Consider the following 18263-nt stretch of genomic DNA (forward strand, 5'->3'; position numbering starts at 1 on the left):
TGGAATGAGTCAGCAATCCGTAGCCTGTGACGTCATTTTCAAGTAAATCGAGGTACACAAGGCAAAGACTGATGGCACTGATGGCACTGATAGTGAAGGGAGGCTCTACAGGCACAATTGTATATAGCATGTTGAGAATTTTATAACTCATGATTGACGGTGGATAGAAACTCAGTTCATGCATCTTCAAGGCGGCTTTCTTGATCGTACATCCATGCTCCATCTGTTGGGGTCGGTCTCAGCCATTGGGATTCATGTATCGACAGTAGCCTTCGTCCCAGTTATTAAGAGCAAGAGAGGTACCTGCACGTGTGAGCGGTACCGCGCGTTGTACGCCCAGCCTGTCGAGACCACAGGCTTCCAGGTCAAATCTGGTGAAAATAGTTGAGGGTCGGATATTATATTGTTCTGACAACTCGCTAATTATTCAATCCCCCAGAGCTTGACTGTCCGGTCATGACCGCAGCTCGCAATCCACTGGGCATCACTGCTGATATCCGTACTGAGCACATTGCCCGAATGACCACTAAGGGTCTTCACGAGCGACCAGTCATCCGCACTGAAAACGTTGACATTCTTGTCGAATCCACTGCTCACGAAGAACGTGCCCGACTTCTTCGGTTGCACAGGAGCAGCCGGCGGGTCGCCCGCGCCGCCGTCGACCTCCATCTGGCCGGACGCGCCCTCGGCCGCCGGCAGGAATGACGATTCCCCGCCCTTGTACCATCGCAGGTCGGACACGACGCTCTTGTGGGCGCCGATGCCCCCCGTGTTCCGAACCTGCCGCAGGTCCCAGCACTTGACCCAGCCGTCGCCGGACCCGGTCAGCACGCGGTAGCCGTCCACCCCCCAGTCGAGACCGTAGATCTCCCGGATGTGGCCCTCAAGGATCATGACGGTGCGGCCGGTGCGCAGATCCCAAATGCGACCAATACTGTCCAGGCCTCCACTCGCTAGGAGCGATCCGTCCTCGTTGAAGGCCACCGTGTAGACCTCGCGCGAGTGACCTTCCTGGAGCTGCAACTCGCGCGACGTCTCGACATCCCATAGCCGCCAGGTGGTGTCGTATGAGGCGGACGCGAGATAGCGACCCGACGGGTGGAACTCGGTGCGGCACACCCGGCCGCTGTGCCCGGGGAGCGTCGCCAACGGCTGGTCCTGGTCCAGCGACCACAAAGCCACGTCTCCCTCGCCGCCGCCGGACACCAAGTTGACCGACGACTCTGACACGTTGGAGGTGGGCAGTGTGGCCCCGGGGTACCAAGCCAGACCCCCCACGCGATCTGCGTGGCCTTTGAAGGACCGCTTCTCCTCGAGGTTGGGCACGGTGAGCAGGCTGATACCACCGCCCCAGTTGCCCGTAGCGATGGTCTGGCCGTCGGGTGCGAATCGGCAGATACTGACGGGGCGATCGCCGGCGATCTGGGACCCGTAGAGGTCGAAACCCTGCAGCTTCTCTTTGATAGCCTTGCGATGCTTAATGTGCGTGCGGAGAGGGATCGTGGATTCGTCGCGTTGGCGGGCCACGCGGGCCTTTGCGCGCGGAAGAGAGAAACGCGCGATCTCTTTCCGAGCGTTGAGAAGAGCATCGGATCCCTCCGTGTAGAACTCCTCCTGCTGCTCGCCTTCATCCTCTTCCTCCGCGCCCAGCTCGGTGGTCGATTCGCGCATCTCGACATCGGCATCCGCCGCATCCTGTCGCTCCGCCAGGTCGGTCAAGAGCTCGCGTAGTCGGTCTCTTCGGTCTCCTGGGCCTTCCCCAAACAACGTGATGGGTTCCCCGAGCTCGCGCAGGCGGGCTCGCACTCGGCTATCGTCGGTGGGCACCGCCATGGCGGCGGCTCGTCGTTTGCGCTCGAACTGGGACAGGATGGCCGAGGCCCTCGCGGCGGGGATGCCGGCGGCGGAAGAAGGAAGGTCATAATCATGATCGACGGCTAGAAGGGAGGGACTGTCAGATTGGAGTGTACTTCAAGATCACTCCCGCGGATGGATTGCTTACGTATATTGGCTAGATCAATTCCCATGTCGGTGTCCTAGAGTAATCGCCGCATACAAGGTCAGTTGCGGGATGCATAAGCACTAGACGGTGTCTTTTGAAAATGCGATCAAATCAATGATGCGAGAAGGTCAGCATACCTCAGCCTCCTCGACATAGGCCTGTCTGGAGGGGTGCATCATAATGGCGAATCACGCCCCTCGCAGGGGAAGAAGACGGATAATTCGGTGAATAATAAGCGCACTGGTGGTGAGACCCAAAACAATAGCAATGCCAATCCAAAGAGGGTCAAAAGTGGGGAGTTGTTGGGGTTGGAAGGAGATGGAGTTAGATGAATTCGTAGAAAGAGAAAATGAAGGAAGAGATCCGTAGAGCGGAAGTTGATCCTGATAAAGCTCCGGAGGAGAGAAGCACTATATAGACGCCCCACGGACGGTGTATTTGGTTCGATTTATTGATAAATAATAAATCAATAATTTATTACAAATATATAAATAGAAATGAATTTATTCCCATCTCTCGATCAATTGAAATGAAACAGAAGAAAAATCTCGATAAAGTGATTGATAACCCAAGGCGGTCAGTCGCTCCGATCCTTTTTTTCTCATCTTTCTATCTCTCTATCTTCTTCTTCTTCTTCTTCTCTTCTTCCTCTCTCACTCCTCACCCTTCTTTCCCTTTTTCAACTTCTCTTCCTCCTATATTGGATCCTTTCTCTTCTTCTCCACTCTCATTTGGTTGCTGGGATTGTCTTCCTGTAAACTCCCCCCTCTATCTCTATCTTGTCGGTTCGAGGGCGATCAGATAAGGATCGGTTTAAGACGGTCACCGCGATTTCCACACAACCACAACACAACCTCGCTCGTCCTGCTGATGATCCATTTGGCGCCCCCTTCCAGAGCCTGCGGTCATGCCGGCAGTAGCGTCTCTTCCCTGGTGGGCGAGTTATCCGGGTTTTTCTTAGGATCGTCCCCTTGTCGCCCCTCCGCCTCTTCCGCTCGACGCCGGTTCCTGCTCTCGACGTCCTCTTCGACTTCGTCCCATCGCGCCTTTCATTCTACTCCGTCGCGTGATTCGTCTGCGCCCTCGCGGATTTCCTACCGGGTCGCGGCGTCCTCCTCCGGCAAAGGCCGTCCCTTCGTCCCCGCCAAGAATGCATACAACTTCTTCCCCGATCGCCAGGATGCGCTGGGAGTGGCGCCGGATGTGACGGACCCGGCTCTGCGGCGGAAACGGCGACCGGACAGTGGTGAGGATGCCTTCTTCGTCAGCCGAGTCGGACACACCCCCGAGAAGCAGGGGGCCGTGGCCTTCGCCGTGGCGGATGGTGTCGGGGGGTGGTCCGAGTCCCGCGTCGATCCGGCCGATTTCTCGCACGCTTTGTGCAACTACATGGCCGAGTCAGCGCTGGAATGGGATGCTCCTGTCGAGCAGTTGCGCGCAAAGCAGCTACTCCAGGCCGGTTACGATCGGGTCGTCGCCGACAAGACCGTCCGCGCGGGGGGCAGCACGGCCTCCGTCGGCGTGGGCCTAGAGGACGGCCGGGTGGAGCTAGCCAATCTAGGCGATTCGGGCTCCGTGCTGCTGCGTTTGGCGGCCGTCCACCACTACTCGGCGCCGCAGACGCACGGTTTCAACACACCGTACCAGCTCAGCATCATCCCGCCGCGTATGCGGGCGCAGGCCTCCATCTTCGGCGGGGCCTTCCTCGAGGACTTCCCGCGCGACGCCGCCGTCACCTCGCTGCAGATGCAGCACGGCGATGTGCTGATGCTGGCCACCGACGGCGTCTACGACAACCTCAACAACCAGGATATCCTGAAGCTGGTCACCAGCCGCATGGTGCTGACGGGGGCCTGGGACGCCACCCCGGAAATGGGCATCCGGCCCTCCGACCAACTCGACCAGCTGACGGGGCCGGTTGGGCTCAGCTCGCTGCTGCCGGCCGGTGCGCCCAGCCCCATGGGTGACCAGCCCTACACGCTCCAGTCGTTCCTCGCCTCCAGCATCGCCGGCGAGGCCAAACTGGCCAGCGTGGATATCCGCCGGGATGGGCCCTTCGCCAAGGAAGCCCAGCGCTACTACCCGGGCGACTACTACCGCGGGGGCAAGATCGACGACATTTGTGTCATCGCCATCGTCGCGGTGGATGAGTCCTTGACGGGGCCGAAGGCAGGGGGTCGTGAATCCCGTCTTTGAATTTGTTCATGATTCTCTTATCTTTTTCTTGTCCTCTTCGATACCAAGATTCCTGGCGTCTCCGAACGATCATTATATAATCTTTTCTTTCCATTTATGTCTCGGTTGGGTGATCTGCATGACTGGTTGCATTCTTTTCTTTTCATTAGTCCATGGCTATATCATCTATCTCGCATCAACACTGCTATATAGAGACACGGTCTAGCATATACATAGAAACAAGGACAGGGACGGGGAACCGCATCAGGCGTGGGTTTTATCTGTTTTATAACATGTGGTGTCATTACGGATTGGATCGGATTGGATTGGATTGAACACTCTTACTTGAATTACCAGCTAGACGATATAGATTCGCGACGCAAGTCCTTCATGTGCTATGTATTATTTGCACTATACAACAATTTCTCCATCCACACAGTGCTACAGAATTCGAATCGACCTATACTAGGAGTTGACCATTGTTTCCAAAACAGACATCAAATGTATCTAGTATACTCAATGGAGCTACCTACTATACAAACTGTTAGGAGCACCCAGGTCCCTGGTCCCTGGTCCCTGCCCTTTTTGGAAGTGACTGCAATCTGCTGGCATGTCAGCTGACCTGCAGCGTCCTTTCTCACACATTTGACTGTTTGTATCTCAATCATTTTGCAACCTTTCGCAACTACTTTAGTCTGGATTTAATCATTTTTAGAACTTTTTTCGTCGGTCCTTTCTACACAGGGGTCATGCACGCGGGGTCTAGCGCAGCACGGCCGTGTCTAGTCCACCATTGGCTCATATATATTCCTTTTGCGCCAGCGCCTTATCCCCGTGCTTCAGCCTCGCGGAACGTCTTCAGGCTCCACCTTCGCAGAATTCACTCGGTCTTCCTGAAGAGAATATTGAACGCCCCCGACAGGATATACACTGCTGTTGAGTACTCTGCAAGTTGCAGGTAATATATCTTAGCTATTCCACCAAAAAGCCAAACGGCAGTTTGGGAGGGCTTGAACTGACTGATATCCCCAACATTCTACTTGCTACATGACCACGCCAAAAAAAAAAAAAAAAAGAATATATACGCTGACTGCACGGAGCAATGCGTGAAGACGCCCAAAGTACCCTCTGTGGAGATGTACCATCTTTGAAAGGGGGTTTCACTCACGAGGACTACACAGTGGGATGGATTTGCCCGTTGGAGGTGGAACTGATTGCTGCGTTGGAGATGCTTGATGAAGAGCACGAGGGCCTTCCTCAGCCGCCTAGCGATCATAACGTTTACAATCTTGGTAGTATCGCCGGGAAGAACGTTGTGATTGCAGGATTATGGAAACCCGGAAACAACGCCGCAGCGACAGTCGTCACCCAGATGAGAATGACCTTTCCCCACGTCCGTTTTGGTCTGCTGGTTGGGATCGGCGGCGGGGTCCCTGGAACCACCGAGCAAGGAGAAATGCCCGAAGAGGGAAGAATCCATCTTGGTGATGTGGTCGTCAGCAAACCAACTGGTATACATTCTGGCGTGATACAATACGACCACGGGAAGGCCTATAACGGACAGTTTGAACGCACGGGAGCTCTGGCGCCCCCTCCTCCGGTCTTGCTCCAGGCCGCCCAAGTCCTGGCAGCAAAAAGAGCAAGATGGCGACGCGACCCGCTCGCTGAAAACATTATGCGAATTGACACGACTGCCCCAAAGATGTCACGATTTCGGTACCCTGGCGCCGACAAGGATCACCTGTACCCACCCGAGTATGTGCATCGGGTGCGTGGGGTTTCTTGCCGTCAATGTGAATGTGACACCGATCAAAGGATAATAGACAGTCTTGCAGAGGAGGCAGACAAAGATGCCCTCCCTCTCATAGTGGTCCACAGAGGAACAATTGCCTCAGGAGAACTCGTGATCAAGGATGGGGTTGTAAGAGACCGCCTAGCACAGGAGCATGGCATATTGTGTTTTGAGATGGAGGCTGCGGGTGCACTGGCTGATTTCCCTTGTCTGGCAATCCGGGGAGTGTCCGACTATTGCGACTCGCATAAGAACGATGACTGGCATGGATATGCAGCGGCAGCGGCAGCGGCCTATGCTAGAGAGCTTCTTTCCCACCTCCCAATTGACCAAGTGACAAGGTATGTTTATAATTCTATCTCTTATTTGATAAAATCTTACCATTAGATAGATTGGCATATGTCCCAAATCTTGAGAAACTTGTCAATTTTGTCGATGACCATGAGCGCCAGGATATACTGGAGTTTATCTCAACTCGGGATGAAGGGGCTGTCCAGGCCGACACATTGAAACAAAGGCATAAGGGCTCTGGGCGATACCTATTGGAAACGGAACAGTTCAGATCCTGGGTAGATGGAAGTCAAATTCTGTTTTGTCCAGGATTACCCGGGGCAGGAAAGACTGTAATGACCTCTATTGTGGTTGACCACCTTCAGCAACAATTCCTGGACACGCCAGCAGTCGGTATAGCCTATTTTTTCTGCAACTTCAGTCAGCAGTCTATCATCACGGAGGACACCTTTATGGCATGTCTTTTGAAGCAATTAGTCCAGAGTATGCCGCAGATTCCTGGCGCCATCAGAGAATATTTTGCTCGGTACAGAGAGAATAAGAGACGACGACCGCAGCTCGATGATATATACCAATGGGTAAATCTGGTGGCGAGCCAGTTATCTCGAATCTACATTATGATCGATGCGCTAGACGAATGCGAGGCAGAAGTTCGTACTAGCATTTTATCGCAAATTTTTGATCTACAATCGAATTGTCGACTTAGTCTCTTTGCCACGTCGAGGCTCGTCCCGGATATCACATCGCAGTTTGAGCAGTACCCGTGGCTGGAAATTCGGGCTCACCCTGATGACGTGAAATCGTACCTCTCGGGCCAAATCGCCAAACTGCGTCCTTTTGTCAGAAAGGATGCCAACCTCCGGGAGCTGATAATTGAAAGCATTGCCAAGGCAATTGATGGAATGTATGTTCGACCTTGCTTGCAATCACCAAAGACGGAGTGGAGTATGCACAATATTGACATTGAGATCCAGGTTTTTACTGGCTAAGCTTTCCATCGACTCTCTGAAAAACAAGCCGTCTGTGAAATCAATAAAGTCCGCATTGAAAGGATTACCGACAGGCTCTAGTGCCTATAATCAGGCATATCAGGCCACGATGGAGAGAATCAATAGCCAGGATTCCCAGACTTTTGCTAAAAAGGTGTTGTCATGGCTGGTATGTTCGAAAGAGCGTCTTACACTCTCACAGTTGCAGCACGCTCTCGGGGTTGAAATTGGCTCCTCGGCCTTCGACGAAGAAAACCTGCCAGACATTGAATGCCTAATTTCGGCGTGTGCAGGCCTTGTCACTTTTGACGAACATAGCCATATCATTCGATTAGTTCATTATACAACCCAGGAATACTTCGAGCAGACGTGGACAGATTGGTTTCCGAATGCCCATGCCGAGATTGCGCAAACGTACATCACCTGTTTGAACTTCGATGCGTTTGAAACGGGGGCCTGCCAAAAGTATGAATATTACCAACGGTTAGAAGAGAATCCGTTATATAAGCATGCGGCCCTTTTCTGGGACTTCCATGCTCGATTACAGCCCGTCGATGAGAACCTGTTGTATGATTTCTTGAAGGATGTTCGAAAGGTCTCTGCCTGCTTCCAAGCTCTAAGGTCCATTAAGTTGAAACTATATTGTAGATTCGTTCCGAAGAGAAACACGGGCCTTCACCTAGCAGCATATCTTGGGTTTACAGCGGTTGTTGAAAGGCTTCTAATAGACACGGATCCTAACGCTAAAAATGACAAGGACGAAACGCCGATTGCACTGGCTGTGAAACGAGGCCATAAAGATGTTGTAAAGCTCCTCAGGGATCATGGGGCCTCTATTGAGACGAAGGACAGATTCGGTACAACACTCTTACTCGTGGCTGTTACAAACCGTGATGTGGGAATGGTCAAGCTTCTGCTAGATGAAGGGGCAGATCCTAATGTGGGTGATGAAGAAGGGACCACGCCACTTTCTCAGGCCGCCGTTTGGGCAGACAATGAGGAAATATGTAAACTTTTATTGCAAAAGACATATGGCTTACAAGTTGACTCGCCGGAGTATCTCGGAGATTGCCTTCAAACCGCGGCAGAGCATGGAAAGATTGGGATAGTGGAGGTCATATTAGATGCTGGGGTAGATCCAACCTACTGTGGGGGCCAGTCATCATGGTACAGTGACAGGATCCGCCATGCTCCATTGTGCCTTGCTGCTGAAGCGGGCCACGAAGCGACAGTCAAGGTTCTTTTGGACCGGACGGCTGATCATGATGGCGCAAGACACATTAATCAGGTGGCCCTATTACTGTCGGCGCATAATGGTCAAGAGAAAATAGTCAAGCTTCTCATTCAAAGAGGAATTGATTCTGATTCAAAAGAATCTTGGGGATTGACACCATTGCTGATTGCCATTTATTATAATCAAGTTGAAACTGTCAAGGCTCTCCTCGAAAGCGGCGCCAGCCCAGACATCGGGGTCCTATGTCGTGAGCTGGATGCAATACCAACAATCCCTCTGGATAGCTGGCCTTTAAAAGGACGGAGAAAAATGATTCGAGAATTCCGGGATCGGGCAGTTGACGTGACGCCACTCTCACTTGCGGCGATGATAGGAAATCGAACCATTTGCAGACACCTGCTGCTCTACACAGCCGCCACTGGCGAAGGACAGAAACAACAATTGCTATGGGCCTGCGATGAAGGCTACGAGATGGTAGTCGAAATTCTTTTGGAGGATACCCAGCCAGACTGTTGTGATGAAGCTGGAAGGACGCTGCTTTCCATCGCTGCCGAACGCGGGTGTGAGGCAATCGCCCGCCGTCTGCTCGAAAAAGGCGCCATGCCGAGCTCAAAAGATCTCACCGGACAGACACCACTGTCCTACGCATTGGAGAATGGCCATAAGGAAATGTTCTATCTCCTCGGCAGAAAGCATCCTCACCAGCTGTCATGCCGGGACATGTTTGGCCGAGGCCTTTTGCTTTTATCCACAGAGATGGACGATCACCAATTACATAATTTCATACAGGAAGCTACTTTGGCAAATGACCCTATCCGTGAAACTGTCTGTCGTGATCTCGCGCTTGTGCAAAAAAACGTTTCATGCATGGATGCTGACCTCATTCGAGCGTCTGGTGGTCATTGTCTGCTATGGGCAGTACGAAATGATCACTCCCATATGGCAAGTCAGCTCCTTCTGAATGGTGTTGATCCAAATCACAAAGACAGGAACGGTGCCACAGCGCTTGCTGTAGCAATCAAAAAGGATAACGAACCATTGGCCCGGACCTTACTTGAATCAGGCGCCAATCCAAATTTGGAAGACAGGATCGGCCGCACGGCTTTATCATGGGCACTTTTTCAGCAAAGTGAGGAGTTGGTTTTACTCTTGCTCAAGCACAAAGTCGATTTAAGCATGAACATTACAGGTTTCTGGAGACGCTGGAAAAAGGAAGGGCGCGATGAATATTTTATATTGGAAGAAGACTGGAGCAGACGAAAGTCGCCATTGGAGCTTGCTGTTTGCAGCAGCGAAAATGTCATCGCAGCTTTCTCACAATATGCAGGGTGGTCACCTGCAAATTATGAGGCTTCTCTGCTCCAGGCCGTCCGCACGAGGAAAGTCGCCGCCATCAGGCTCTTACTTGAGAGAAGCCTCGACAAAGATATGATCTATAATCCGCTACGAGAAGCAATTCTTGACAAGCAGGACGACACCGTCAAAATACTGCTCAACGATGGCCTTGGTCAGCACTATATAGTTGACGAAGACGGCACGAAGCTTATGTTTACAGCCGCATGCACAGGCCTTAAGGACGTCGTCAAATTTATGCTTGATAAAGGTGCTGACTGCAACTGTCGTCTGACGAACAACATAAAGAAGTGGAAAACGGGATCAGGATTGTTTCGCCCGGACTGTGTCCCTTACGGTGTCCAACCAGCCTCTGTTATTGATCGCCGCACAATACGGACACGAAGCGATAGTCAATCTATTACTTGACTATGGTGCCAATCCCAGCCTGAAAAGTGACGACGGTGACTGTCCATTGCGGGGAGCGATCAGATGGCGTCGTCACAATGTGGTAGAGATTCTCAGAGAGAAGGGACTAAAGCTAAGCTCCAAAGACACCGAATTTCTGTTCATAGAAGCAGCAAGTGACGGGGTTTTACCGACTGTTAGAAGACTTGCAGAAGATATAGTGGAAGACAACCTGAAAGGAGTTGCTCTATGGTGGGCTGTATACAACAATCGCATAGCGGTTGTCAGAATGTTATTGCAAGCGCAAGCCGACCCGAACCATCAACATAGCAACAAATACAAGGGGAAACCCGTCACACCACTTTTTCTCGCAACGGATAGAAGAACATTATCATGCGCGAGGGCTCTTTTGGAAGCCGGTGCTGACCCAGATATCCGAGGTCATCATGGCCGAACGCCTCTTTCCCTGGCAGCAGAAGATGGGCAGGGGCCTCTCATGAAGATTCTCCTGGACCATCAAGCAACGGTTGACTTGGCCGATAAGAATGATCGCACTCCATTGTTCTTCGCTACTATGAATGGACACGAAAGGGCTGTCAAGACCCTTCTCCAGTATGGTAGTGCTGCAGCACATACCTTGACTTCTGCGCAACGAACTGCTCTATCTGTTGCCCAGGATTCAGGACTCGAAAGAATTGCATTCTTACTGCGCGACCAAAATCAAACACTTCAACACTATTCCTCTGGTGCCTCTGATATCAACTGCGCACCCCTGTATTGTGACGACTGCTGCTGCGAAATACGAGACCCGAACTCTCCTCACTGTGATGTTTGCTCAGGCCCGTCCAAGAAATCCTGCGGTATCTGCGATGAATGTCTGAGAGATCGCCTCTGCAAAGTTGACTGTGTGTCCTTCAAGTGTAAAATCTGTGCTTGCGATATACATGACTCCGACTCCCATTATCACTGTTCAATTTGCGTGAATCCGCGTGACGGAGGCTTTAATATCTGTCTTGAATGTTTCCGGAGTGGCTCTCGATGTCACGACAAGCTACATGTGCTTCACAAAAGAACCTTGAAGGGTAAAGATATCGTGGTAGAGAGGGTAATCAGGCCTTGGTCCACAGATGAGAAATAGCCATGAAGTCAACTTATCAAATTCAAAACCACATATACCGCCATTCTCCTGGAGACCTTAAAGGTTTACGGTAGCAGTGTTAATCCTGTTTCCCAGGTATGCTCTCATAGTAAGCGTAAAAGGCATGCGAGGCCATTGTAAAGGCAATAACGAAGGTATTAAATATGATCCAAACATATCAGTTCCCTAAAAAAAGCATCCATACTACTCAAAGCTGATATATCATCGATGCAACAGCGACCAAACATGTTTAGATCCTGCTGGTTTAGAATCTGTCCCTTTTCTACTTCTGTCACCGCTTCTAGCAAGCACCAAGATCATTCTCGCAGAATGTTAACCAGATCTTACTATTGGTTTAGCTCGCGAGACCGCGGCGCGAACTATGGATTGTAATAATCTCATGATTGCCAACTGACCTACCAATCTCCCCTTCATCCATCATCCCCCACAGCCTCTTCCAGACCCAATATCTCCATCCTTCCTTCTTTCTATTTGTCCCTATTCGCAACGTTGAGAAGACCCCTCAAGACAAGGGACATACGCACATACAGGTGAGTTGCGTGAATGGAAGGAAGACAGTACACACGGGCGAAACTAACAATTGACTAGCTTTCTCCTTCTCTTTTTTTTTTGCTTCTTTTGTCTCGACTTATGTTTAACTTCTGGATTTTCTCAGTATTTCTCCGCTATGAATTTGATTCAATCCCAATAATAAAAATGCCTTGGAATAAAGGTAAAGTGAAATAAATAAGCAGCATAATTGATTACAGACAAAGCAGATGAAAAGCACAAGAAAAACCAGCATACAACAGACAGGGTGAATAGAAAACAAGTCGAAGAAAGTAGAAAAGACGAACTAAAACCAATGCGAGTAACATTATCAACCGGATCAAGACCAGGGAAGCAGCAAAAGTAGACATGATAAAGTTAGTTGTTGGGCAGGAAACAACAGCAAAAAAAGAAATAAGAAAGAAAATGGTTCAAATCATTTGTGCTCTAATGTTGTTTCCCCGTCCTCATGAGTCCGCTGCAGCAGTCTTCTCCTCGGTCTTCTCCTCCTCGGCCTTCTCCTTGTTTGCCTCCTCGTCCACCTTGGGAGCCGTCTTGTCGGTCTCCTCCGCGGCAGGCTCGTCGGCTGACGCCTTCTTATCCTCGGCGTCCGCATCGGGCATCGGCTCGTCAGCGGCCTCGGTCTTCTCAGCCTTGGACTCCTCCTCCTTCTCCTTCTCGCCGTCGGTCTCCTTCGCCGGGGTCTCCACGCTGTCCTCCTTCTGCACGCCGTTGGCCTTGGGCTTCTCGTCCTTCTCCTTCTCCTCAGCGACCGGGGTGCCGACATCGGTGTCCAGGACGTTCTTCCACTTGGTCAGGATGTTCATGGCGCGTTCGCGGAATCGGAACTCCTCGTCGCGCGGGATCGTGTTCAGCTTCACGATCATCTTCAGGACCTTGTTGATCTTGGTGGCGCGGATGACCGACACCTCCAGATCCTCGTAATTCTCGAGCTTGGTGAAGTAGGTGGACATGGCGTTCATCTCCTCTTCCTTGGGCGGTTGATCGCGAGAAATGAACCCCTTCTGGAGCTTGTGACGGACGAAAAGGACTGCAACAAGATCGTTAGTTTTTGCTTGCACCTGAGAGTCTAGAGTGTTGTCATACTTTCTTTCTCCCGCTTCGCCTTGGCCTCCTCCGGGTTAACCGGCTTCGCCGATCCCTTGGCTGGCGCGGCCTCCTCTTCAGCTTCACTGGCGCTGGCCTTGCCAGCCTTCTTGCTGCCGCCCGCTTGCTTGCTCTTGGAGGGGGTCTTCTTCGTTTCGCTGGCCGGGGTCTTGGGGGTCGTCAACTTCAGCTTCGTGCTGGTCTTGGGAGTCTTCGCCGGCTGTGCGTAGAGGATATGTTAGTTCAGGAGGGAGAGGAAAAGGTCGGTTTCGGGGCTTGTCTGGGGCTGGCACGAACCTTGTCGTCCTCGGTCTCCACATCCTTCTTGCGCTTCTTCGAGCTCTTGGACTTTTTGGATTCCGCATTCGCGTCCTCCATATCGACATCTTCATCGTCGACGATCTCCATGCTCTTCCGCTTGTTTTTCTTCGCATCCCGTTCGGCCTTGGCCTCGGCTTTGGCAGCCGCCTGGGCTTCCTTCTCCTCGATCTCCTGTTCGAGCGCGCGCTGGTGGTCGGCGAGCAGGGTCTTGAAATACTGCAGATCATGCGCCTCGGAAGCAACCGCGTAGGCAGCCAGGAGCAGCTTGCCCTTGCTCTTGGGCGACACATCCTTGCAGGACTCGGGATCCAGCGGAGACAGGTCCATATTCGGGATCCACGCGCTATATCCGATGATTAGTCTCTGGCGGTGAAAGGTGCAGGAAAAGTCGGAAGCAACGGAAAGATAAAAAAACATAGCAATAGATGAAATAGACGAATAAAATGAAGATCGCGAATAGGATCGTACGAAGCGATGGGACTCACAATTCATTCGTCTCCAGGAACATCACGGGGAAGGTGCGCTCGTGAGCCCGCTTGCCGCTGTCGGCGTAGTCCTCGCGGTAAGTTCCATCGGTGCGCTTGGCCGACACCGGACGCGTTTCGAGGAGAGACTCGGGGAGAATCTCCTCATCGCAGACGATGGAGGGCCACGGCGGGAAGCTGCGGAGACGCGCCAGGTAGTACTCGCCCGGCTGCGCGTGCAGGTGGGTGACGCGAGACATCGACTTCTTCCGGCTCAGCGACTTCCTGTCCGACGCGCCGCCGGTAGACTTGCGCTTGGATCCTCCCGACTTCTTGGCGGACGCGGGAGTCGCGGTGACGTCCGCAGCGGGCGCGGCCTCCGACTCGGCAGGCGCAGCCTTCTCCTCGGACTGCTCCTTCGCGTCGGTCGTGGGGGCAGGAGCTTGTTCGGCGGAAGCATCCGTCGATTCTTTCTTCTCTTCCGTGGCGGTCGCGTCCTCTGTCGGAAACAAGCCGGAAACCGTTAGCCACGCCACCTTGTCACACCCTGTCGGGGTTGTCCATCAAGGGGGGAGGAGGAGGGATTAATTGCGGATGACTTACCAGAGGGCTTCTTGTCGGACCCATTGGTCGCCTCAGCTTCTTTCTCCTTGGGAGCCTCGGGAGTGGACTCCTCGGGGCCAGCCTTAGAGTCTGCAGGAGCGCGCTCCGGCTCAGCAGCGGGCGCAGCGGCGGTGGGCGTGTCCTCAGCCATGATGCGCGACAGAGCTCACAAACACGTAAACGGAGGAAGAAGGGATGGAGAATGAGAGGAGAAGCTTTAGCTTTCCAATCAGGGTGTGGTGGTGGAAAAGTCGGAGATGGGGTGGAGTGGGAAAAGGATGAAGAGGGAAGATGAGAATTGGGGGAAGAGAGAGAGAGAGAGAGAGAGAGAGATGGTGGTGGAGAAGGTCGCGACGGGAGGCGGGAAGATGGAACAACGCGTAAAAAAAAGGGAACGGCGGTTGCTCCCCCAGTCCGCAAATGACGCAACGGTTTTGCTCCCGCTGCAGACCTCCACAAACAAAAGGAAATTAGTTAAAAGCGAACAAAATTCATGACAATTCCTACCTGATCTTTCTCAACAGCTGGAGATGGTCCAATTGCTCGCAATTCCCCGGTAGACAGCTATTGGGGTTCCGTCGCAGTTGGGTGTTTCAGCGATGCGACCGGATCGGAGACAACGCGTTCAACAGCTCTTTGACGTATCACAGGTGTCAATGAATGTCCACAAGAAGCTTGTGGTCAAACAGGCAGACAGGTTGTAGATTTCAATATCCACACCACCCGCGATAGCTGTGGGGTTGACAGTGTAAGGTAGAGAGACCGAGGCGAAATGAACAGCCCAAGTCGATCAGCTCCCCTCACAACACAAGGTCAGGGCGAATACCACGACCAGACCAAATCACAACAGCTTGAAACCGGAGAGGTCTGTCGGAGATACAGAACAGCTGACTGGCACGCTCTCACAAACCAGTGTCAACTGGGGATGCGCCACAATCTGCGACAAGACGAAGCTAATCGAGGAGTACACCAGGGTCCAGTCACGACGACCTAGCCGAGCCTTCGAAAAGTAAGAGAGATAGTGGAAAGCACCAGAGCAAAATACTAAAAGACTTATCAGCGCGATGGTCTAGCCAGTAGATTGAAGGGATATGCGACCTACCTTGTAGTTGGGGTGTAGTAGGGATAACCAAGATCCGTCGTTAGTAGCAAACCACAGGTCCAACCAAGAGAATATTTTCAAAAGGAAGAAAGAGCGGGTGTCGGTGGGACTTTATACTCCAGCACACAGCAGAAAAGGTCCAGTGGAGAGAAAGAAGACAAGGGAATGAGTCGAAGAGTAAATGAGTTGAAATGAGGAGGATGAAGCAAGCACTGCAGTCACCGGTGGATTCATTACGGCCCGTACCGCCCCGTTACGCGATCCCCTCTCGATCTGGTATCAATGTTACCGTCCTTTCAACCAGTTAATTTATCTTATTTCTTTAACCTGGGGAAATTATAGTACGAGAATTATACTACCAAGAGGATATTAACTTTAAAAAATAAAACATACTATGAAATAAGACCACAAACAAAGAACCAAAAGGTGATTAGGAACAGGAGAGGCTTGATATCAGAATTTCGGGGAACCATCGAAGGAACGTAGTATACACTGCTCAGTGCTCTACTCATTCATTCTCTTTGTATACCAACAACATGGACGAAGACAAGACATGAATGAATAAAGATAAATGCATATTAATAGCGGATATATCCAAATCAGGTTCTACAAGATGCAGATGGTAATAATGATAGACAAGAGACAACCCTCACCCCCCCAACAGGTTGCAGCCATAGGGTATCATCAGTATTGCGTAACGACATGAGGGTGAAGGACAGTATGGGGGTGAGGGCTCCCTTCTCTTCTAGGGTCATCGTGGAAGAACCTGCCCGCCCAGCTCGTCGTCATCGTCGATCCACCCGTCCAACTCTCCCATGGCGTCTACGGTCGTGGGCTCGGGTTTGTGGATCCGGACCAGCCAGAGGAAGTAATCTTCCAATGGCAACAGGTTCAGAAGGAGGTAGTTGAATCTCCACCCCAGTACGCAAACCAGGGCCCCGGCCACAGCGTCCACAATAAAATGATTGGCCGTGGCAACAATGGCCAGCAGAATCATCAGGGGATAGGTGAATCCCACCATCAGACACGCGAGACGACGCCACGAGGGCATCGGTATCCCTAGAGAGCGAATGCACCATCGGGAGCGACCTATCGGTTGTCGATGATGCGACGGCAATGGAATAACCATAACCGTGAGCCCGATCATGAGCGAATAGCCAAAGTGCAGAGAGGGCATCGCGGCTATCAAATGCGGCAGTTAGCACTTGTCCCTTACATCGTGGCTCGCTGATCCGGATTCAATCTCGCATACCATACTGATTACAGAACCGATTCTGCGTCCAGACGCTCCCCGTCCCATTAGCTCCATGCACGGTATCCACAAAGCCGTAGCTGCGTCCTAGTTCGCCTTCGGGGCCCTCGACGTTCGGATCGCTCAACAGACGGGGAGGCATGCAGGGCCAGAGCGTAAAGACTACAAACGCGAGCAAATTGCACATGGCTAGGGTTCTTCGCCGGGCTTGATAGAGGTGCGGACCGGCTGGGGTTCCGCCGATCACGCGCCTAGGTACCTCAGGCTGGGACTCGTCGCATCGGTTCCGGGTGGTGGTATAGTAGTAAAGTCCAACCAGGAAGGCAATGGTGCCGGGAATATGGATGAAGGAATATGTCCAATTGACCCATTTCATCACACCAGGATGTTGAAGAAAAGCCTGCTGAATCGGAACCTCCCAGAACAGCCTAATTGCCTTCTCGAAGCGGATCAACTGCAGCGCATGCTGCCTCGCGACGTCGACAGTCCCTTCTTGGAGGGTGACTGCCGTGAACGCCCGACCTAGTTGGTATGTCTAGACACATGCATCAAGTGAGTTAGCTTCTCCCAGCCTAGTCGCAACCCAGCACCAACTGTGGACGAACCCACCCAATAGACCAAGGCCCAATACCAGCATTCGACGAGAAACGGAAACTTTTGGAGTAACCTGCTTAACAGACGGTCTTGATAGACAGCGGTGTCGGGGGTCGTCACGGTGAAGGTGGAGTTAAAGAGCCCAATCTGTCTCTGGCGCCATCGACCCTCCAGGAGCCGGGGAGAAGGGGACCTGGAAGACCTAGGAGACCTGGGCGATGCTGGTCGCCCATCTAACAATAAGCTATCTTTGATGGAGGTTGTCGGGGTGGAACTGCCAGAGTCAAAATCGGTGGATCCAGATCCCCACGTCCTGCCCATGGTACGGTTGATCCAGGTCCCTCCAAAGAGAAGGACGATCACGACCAGCGGTTCTAAAACCGCCCCCGCACCCATGGTAAGCTTGAATTAGGAAGGTCGATATGAGGTCAATGATAATGATGTATGAGAAGTAAAAGGTAGGGCGGAAATAATAATGTATAGAAAGAGAGGACGAGACCTGCAGGGTGAGCTTCAGACACTCACGGCTGGGGCATCAGGAAGGCACAGTGGTACAGGGGAGAAGACGATTAGACATGTTATTCCAGGCCAGAAATAACAGGTACATCAGGGAGTGAGCAGTGAATAAGGGAAGAGGAGAAGAGAGAAGCGAAGTCAAAGAGGGTGATAAAGAGACTGCCATTAGCCGTGAAAACAGGCAGGAACTCTGCCAATTCCGTACTTCCATGTGGACATGCATACCTGCATAAGCATTACATGCAAACCCATATAAGATCAAGTTGCAAATACATTGGACATCCCTCTTCTGTCCGTGGTTTTTCGTGTCTCATGACCAACGACCAGTGGGTGGGATCCTGGGCCGGGAGGAACCATCTCTTTGGCCCTCGGGACAGAACATAGAAAAGTCACC

The 18263-nt window shown here is 52.1% G+C and overlaps 6 protein-coding genes across 6 annotated transcripts; 3 read left to right on the top strand and 3 right to left on the bottom strand.

Moving 5' to 3' along the window:
- Positions 1 to 130: 130 nt before the first annotated feature.
- On the bottom strand, positions 131 to 2431 carry P168DRAFT_263924 (putative pre-mRNA splicing factor). Its single transcript, XM_024834827.1, has 3 exons — positions 2140 to 2431; positions 2003 to 2036; positions 131 to 1937 (listed from the first exon to the last, which is right to left on the bottom strand). Exons 1-3 carry the CDS (start codon positions 2179 to 2181, stop codon positions 424 to 426), a joined length of 1590 nt encoding a protein of 529 aa, XP_024695598.1. The 5' UTR covers positions 2182 to 2431; the 3' UTR covers positions 131 to 423.
- Positions 2432 to 2676: 245 nt separating this feature from the next.
- On the top strand, positions 2677 to 4477 carry ppmA (type 2C protein phosphatase PTC7). The gene has a single exon (XM_024836591.1). The coding sequence runs from the start codon at positions 2873 to 2875 to the stop codon at positions 4196 to 4198; it is 1326 nt and encodes a 441-aa protein (XP_024695599.1). The 5' UTR covers positions 2677 to 2872; the 3' UTR covers positions 4199 to 4477.
- An 802-nt stretch (positions 4478 to 5279) lies between these two features.
- On the top strand, positions 5280 to 7542 carry P168DRAFT_308956 (Pfs, NACHT and Ankyrin domain protein; the record flags this gene model as incomplete). Its single annotated transcript, XM_024839249.1, has 4 exons — positions 5280 to 5298; positions 5332 to 6310; positions 6361 to 7164; positions 7235 to 7542. Coding segments are annotated over 4 exons (2109 nt in total), but the record flags the coding sequence as incomplete, so codon positions are not given.
- A 1778-nt stretch (positions 7543 to 9320) lies between these two features.
- Positions 9321 to 10319, top strand: P168DRAFT_287516 (ankyrin repeat domain-containing protein). Its single transcript, XM_024836592.1, has one exon. The coding sequence runs from the start codon at positions 9351 to 9353 to the stop codon at positions 10242 to 10244; it is 894 nt and encodes a 297-aa protein (XP_024695601.1). The 5' UTR covers positions 9321 to 9350; the 3' UTR covers positions 10245 to 10319.
- A 1685-nt stretch (positions 10320 to 12004) lies between these two features.
- P168DRAFT_85625 (PWWP domain protein) lies at positions 12005 to 14938 on the bottom strand. The gene is made up of 6 exons (XM_024842181.1): positions 14406 to 14938; positions 13824 to 14301; positions 13315 to 13681; positions 13018 to 13237; positions 12549 to 12961; positions 12005 to 12496 (listed from the first exon to the last, which is right to left on the bottom strand). Exons 1-6 carry the CDS (start codon positions 14554 to 14556, stop codon positions 12347 to 12349), a joined length of 1779 nt encoding a protein of 592 aa, XP_024695602.1. The 5' UTR covers positions 14557 to 14938; the 3' UTR covers positions 12005 to 12346.
- Positions 14939 to 16258: 1320 nt separating this feature from the next.
- On the bottom strand, positions 16259 to 17749 carry P168DRAFT_230807 (phosphatase PAP2 family protein; the record flags this gene model as incomplete). The annotated part of the gene is made up of 3 exons (XM_024833251.1): positions 16259 to 16689; positions 16760 to 17294; positions 17369 to 17749. 3 exons carry the CDS (start codon positions 17747 to 17749, stop codon positions 16259 to 16261), a joined length of 1347 nt encoding a protein of 448 aa, XP_024695603.1.
- Between the last annotated feature and the right edge of the window lie 514 nt (positions 17750 to 18263).

Source organism: Aspergillus campestris, assembly GCF_002847485.1.
Source record: "Aspergillus campestris IBT 28561 chromosome Unknown P168scaffold_2, whole genome shotgun sequence".
NCBI lineage: Eukaryota > Fungi > Ascomycota > Eurotiomycetes > Eurotiales > Aspergillaceae > Aspergillus > Aspergillus campestris.

Excerpts from the sequence above, each read along its gene's own strand:
- P168DRAFT_263924 (XM_024834827.1), bottom strand. The coding sequence starts at position 2,181 with ATGATGCACCCCTCCAGACAGGCCTATGTCGAGGAGGCTGAG. Across the intron at positions 2,037-2,139 it reads CCTATGTCGAGGAGGCTGAG|GACACCGACATGGGAATTGA; the intron begins GTATGCTGACCT and ends CGATTACTCTAG. Across the intron at positions 1,938-2,002 it reads AATTGATCTAGCCAATATAC|CCGTCGATCATGATTATGAC; the intron begins GTAAGCAATCCA and ends CCTCCCTTCTAG.
- ppmA (XM_024836591.1), top strand. The coding sequence starts at position 2,873 with ATGATCCATTTGGCGCCCCCTTCCAGAGCCTGCGGTCATGCCGGCAGT.
- P168DRAFT_287516 (XM_024836592.1), top strand. The coding sequence starts at position 9,351 with ATGGATGCTGACCTCATTCGAGCGTCTGGTGGTCATTGTCTGCTATGG.
- P168DRAFT_85625 (XM_024842181.1), bottom strand. The coding sequence starts at position 14,556 with ATGGCTGAGGACACGCCCACCGCCGCTGCGCCCGCTGCTGAGCCGGAG. Across the intron at positions 13,682-13,823 it reads TTCCTGGAGACGAATGAATT|CGCGTGGATCCCGAATATGG; the intron begins GTGAGTCCCATC and ends CATCGGATATAG. Across the intron at positions 12,497-12,548 it reads CCAAGGCTGAGAAGACCGAG|CCGACGAGCCTGCCGCGGAG; the intron begins GCCGCTGACGAG and ends AGAAGGCGTCAG.